At 47.9% G+C, this 5,000-nt stretch overlaps 1 protein-coding gene across 1 annotated transcript in view; it reads left to right on the forward strand.

Annotated features, from left to right (window-relative positions):
- Nucleotides 1-5,000, forward strand: part of asap1b (ArfGAP with SH3 domain, ankyrin repeat and PH domain 1b) — a 48,927-nt gene that overhangs the window by 30,225 nt on the left and 13,702 nt on the right. Inside the window, exons 12-15 of the mRNA XM_056584673.1 lie at nucleotides 772-859; nucleotides 1,624-1,672; nucleotides 2,023-2,192; nucleotides 4,043-4,176. Of these exons, the coding sequence (XP_056440648.1) occupies nucleotides 772-859; nucleotides 1,624-1,672; nucleotides 2,023-2,192; nucleotides 4,043-4,176 (441 nt within the window). The remainder of the gene's footprint in view (nucleotides 1-771; nucleotides 860-1,623; nucleotides 1,673-2,022; nucleotides 2,193-4,042; nucleotides 4,177-5,000) is intronic.

Consider the following 5,000-nt stretch of genomic DNA (forward strand, 5'->3'; position numbering starts at 1 on the left):
GTGCTGCACACACATTGGTCTGCCTTAGACACCGCCAGCCTCTCATATCATCTGGTGCCTCTGACCTCTGACCTCATGGCTCTGGGGTGTCTGTGATCTGATTGGCTGGCGGGTAGATGGCACAGAGACAGACTTCTGCTTTAGGGCTGTGTTGTACATCAGGCAATCTTAAATAGAAAATACAATATTGGTTTGTTTTCAGGTTATCCTATTAATATAAAAGGTAGAGTTCATTCATTCAATTTCAAATCGAACATCTGCACAAAGCGTGCAAAAATAATAACAATATCCCCACAGGCCATGGCCCCAGTGCTATCCATCTGCACGTCAGTCTGTCTGCCGTCTGTCTGTCAGTCTGTCTGTCAGTCAGTCTTTCTGTCTGCTGGCTCTCCTTCTGTCTGCTAGCTCCCCCCCCCCCCAGCGTTCCTCGCAGCCTGTTAGCATCGCGTGAGCACAGCGCTTTGCCCCCCCCCGCCTCGGCCCCCAGGCCGCTGGCATCACATGTGCCAGCTGGCGCCAACACTGGTTTCCATGGAGACCACAGTGAGGAACAGAGCTGGTTGATGTGTTGGGAATTTGTTGCGATCTGTTTTACATCCTGATGGATATAACCATTTCATTTCTATAACACAGTGTGCATTTTGTGTGTTTGTGTGTGTGTGTGTGTGTGTGTGTGTGTGTGTGTGTGTGTGTGTGTGTGTGTGTGTGTGTGTGTGTGTGTGTGTGTGTGTGTGTGTGTGTGTGTGTGTGTGTGTGCGCGTGCTTGTCCAGTCTAACCGGCAGCCCGTCAAACTGAACCTGCTCACCTGCCAGGTGAAACCTAGCGCTGAGGACAGGAAGTGCTTTGATCTAATTTCCCGTAAGTCACACACACACACACACACACACACACACACACACACACACACACACACACACACACACACACACACACACACACACACACACACACACACACACGTACGCACGCACGCACGCACGCACGCACACGCACACGCAAACGCACACCAATACAGACACACACACACACACACACTTGCATACCAACACAAACACTCTCAAGGTATTCTTTTCCCTTAAGTAAAAAGTGGTTTTCGGTTTCAATTCTGGGGGCTGGGTTACCCAGGCAACTGTGAGCAGGGGGGGTTCTCCCTGTCACACCACAGCCTCGTTTCCATCCTAGAATGTGGTTCCCATGGTGACACAACACAAGCTGTCAAGCACTCCAAAAATAAAAGCCCTTCCTTTGATACAACTGGCGACATCTAACACTTTCAGAGAATGACCAGCAAAATGTTCAGTTCTATAGCTCACTAGCAACATCCAAGAGGTGAAGAGATAAAAGGCATTCTCTGTATCTAACAAGCAACAAACTTTAGTTTCAGAAAATAAGTGTTTCAGAAACCAAACGCCCCTCCTAGATTCACCTAGGCCGACATCATCCCAGGGTCTTACAAAGCGTCTCTTCTGCACCACAGTCATCCTAGACTCAGTCAGACCTGCCAGTGCCGGGCGGGCTAGGGGAGAAACCTGGCAGCGCTTGAATTGAGCTGAGCTGGCGTGCTGTGCCAGCGGTCAGAGACTCCATCACTCACCCACGTCGTGTTGTTGTTCTGTCCTCAGACAACCGGACGTACCACTTCCAGGCGGAGGACGAGCAGGAGTTTGTCATGTAAGTTAACGAGACGGGGGGGAAGAGGTGCTGCTGGGCAGCAGCTGGCCGGGACAGACTGAGCTGTTCCACATCCACGGGGGGTCAAACGCCGTTCATTAACTCTGCTTTAATGTGTGTGTGAGCAGCCAAGAGTCTGTGTGTGCCAGTGCAGGGCCAAGTCAAGTGTGTGTGTGTGTGTGTGCGTGTCGGTGTGTAAACATCCATGTGTTTGTGGGTGTGAGTGCAAAGGCAAATGTGTGTGTGTGCACACTTGTGTGTGTGTCTCTACCAGTTGGATGTCTGTGCTGGGAAGCCACATTAAGGAGTGTGTGTTTGTGTGTGTGTGTGTGTGTGTGTGTGTCTTCCAGCTGGGTGTCTGTGCTGACCAACAGTAAGGAGGAGGCCCTCAACATGGCGTTCCGCGGGGAGCAGAGCAGCGCCGGGGAGGGGGGGGGGCTGGAGGACCTCACCAAGGCCATCATCGAGGACGTCCTGCGGATGCCCGGGAACCACACCTGCTGCGACTGTGGAGCGGCCGGTACGTGTGTGTGTTTGTGTGTGTGTGGGGGGGGGGGGGGGGGGGGGCAGGTAATACATTAATAATGTATTGCACACACACACTGGTTGCTGGTTCAGGCTGAGCGCTCACCTTGATAGGGGGGAGGGGTCACCAACCCTACACCCTGGGCACAAGTATTGTGTGTGTGTGTGTGTGTGTGTGTGTGTGTGTGTGTGTGTGTGTGTGTGTGTGTGTGTGTGTGTGTGTGTGTGTGTGTGTGTGTGTGTGTGTGTGTGTGTGTGTGTGTGTGTGTGTGTGTGTGTGTGTGTGTGTATTTGACCCCTATCTCTCACGTGAAAAAGCACTGTCAGCAACAGACACACACTCTCAATTTCTTTCTATGGCACACACACACTCAAACACACAAAAACAGGGACCGATACACAAACACAGACACACAAACACACACACAGACACACACACACACACACCCCGGCTGCTGGTCCAGGCTGAGGCCTCACCTTGATAAAGGGGAAGGGTGACTATCCCAACACCCAGGGCACAAGCAGTGTTCATGTTTTTGTATGTGTGGGTCTTTGTATATGCGCGAGTGTGTGTCATGGTGTGTGTGTGTGTGTGTGCGACTGTTTCTTTGACCAGATCTCTCATGTGAAAAAGCACTGTCAGCGCCAGACACATACACTCTCTGTTGCTCTCTATTGCACACACACACACACACAAACACAGAGCACACACACATACACAGACACACACAGACACACACAAACACACACAATCACACACTCATCTGAGAATAAATGCAACTTGCATGTGACACAGTTTACATAATGCCCACATACAATCCTGTGTGTGTGTGTGTGTGTGTGTGTGTGTGTGTGAGAGTCAAAGACAGCCACAAACAAACACTAACACATAAACAGACCGGATTGTGTGTGCGTGAGTGTGTGTTTGTGGCTGCCTTTGACTGATGATGTCTTCCCATCACAGCCTCCCTCATGAAACACTAGATTGTTATCTAGTTCTCTTTTTCTTGCTCCCTTGCTCTCTTGCTCTCTTGCTCCCTTGCTCCCTTGCTCTCTCTCTCTCTCTCTCTCTCTCTCTCTCTCTCTCTCTCTCTCTCTCTCTCTCTCTCTCTCTCTCTCTCTCTCTCTCTCTCTCTCTCTCTCTCTCTCTCTCTCTGACCTGGATGGAGCTCTATCTTTAATCTCGATGACGTCACCGGTCTTGTTCAACGGTTCCGCTGGAGAAGCCTGATGGTTCCGTTAGAACACCCTGCTTAGCAGCTGATGTGTGAGAGCGATAGCACGCTATCGCTCTCACACATGTGCACACACCATCTCTCTTCCTCTCTGTGTTCCTCTCTGTCTCAATTATACTCACAATTTAAGATACAATATGATTCCGTCAGTTAGAGCCAAGTATATGACAAGACAAGATAATAATAATTAAATTTAATTAAATTGAACTAATTAAATTTATAATTGATCATATCTGATATATAAGATCGGATATGTTAAGTTAAATGGAGATAAGGATAGGGAAGCAGTGTATCCCTAGTCTCTCTTTAGATACACAGTTAATAAATGTATTTAAGATACGTTTTTAAGTTAAAGCCTTATTACCAAGTTTTCCCAGTACCAGCCTCTGATGGCTTGAGCTGCAGTTATAGCTATATCGTTGTTTCCCTAGGGTTCGTGTGTGTGTGTGTGTGCGTGTGTATTTGCGTGTGTGTGTGTGAGTGTGTGTATGTGTGTGTGTGTGTGTATGTGTGTGTGGGTTAGAGACAAATAGAGAAGACTTGTGAATGGACGTGTTGTGCAGCTTCAAGGTGAACCCAGATGAAGTAGAGGGTCTCTGTGTGTCCTCAGACCCCAAGTGGCTGTCCACTAACCTGGGCATCCTGACCTGCATCGAGTGCTCCGGGATCCACCGGGAGATGGGCGTCCACATCTCCCGCATCCAGTCCATGGAGCTGGACAAGCTGGGCACCTCCGAGCTGCTGGTGGGTCCACTCTCTACCCCCCTGTAACCCCCCCACGGCCGACCCGACCCCCATGGACTCCCCTTAATGGATGGTATCTAGTTAGCAGGGGGAAGCCAAATGTGTCATTGCTGCAGGATTGTGTGTGTGCGTGTATGTGTGTATTATGGTCTGTTTAGTTTACTGCAGAGCAAAAATTAAGACAATATCACAGCACACATTTCTTTGTTGTTATTACTGCAAGATTGCGTGGGTGGCTGTATGTGTGTATTATGGTCTGTTTAGTTTACTGCCGAGCAAAATTTCACAATATCACAGCACACATTTCTTTGTTGGCATGGTATAAGTCTATGTTTCCCAGATGTAAGGTTTGCTCCTTTTTTATTGCAGATTGCATTGCACTTTGTAATTCTTTTATGAAAAGGAACAATAGAATGTAGTTAACTCTGACATCTTTATCAGCCATCCTGGTATTTCTGACACAACTACATACATTAAATCCACAGTGAAAGATCAACCGGATTATGAAAGCTATAAACAGAAAATGTAATCCTTTGTTTGCATCTGTGCTCTACTGGAATGTTCATCCTGAAGATGTTGTACTGGTGCAGCATGCATAGCTTAGTCAACCCAGTGCTGAATCCATGTTCAATATTTCATATTGAATATGCTGTTTATTACAGTGCTCTGTTTTGAATTAATCTACAATGGACTCTGGTCCCACAGATACATTCAAACCTTTTATCGTAATTTAACCCTTCAACACAACACTTGGTATTTATAAATTGTACTAAGTACAGTGATATAGATTTTCTGACTGCTCCATAATGGATGTCCTGTTTCCT

Source organism: Gadus chalcogrammus, chromosome 23 (genome assembly GCF_026213295.1).
Source record: "Gadus chalcogrammus isolate NIFS_2021 chromosome 23, NIFS_Gcha_1.0, whole genome shotgun sequence".
NCBI lineage: Eukaryota > Metazoa > Chordata > Actinopteri > Gadiformes > Gadidae > Gadus > Gadus chalcogrammus.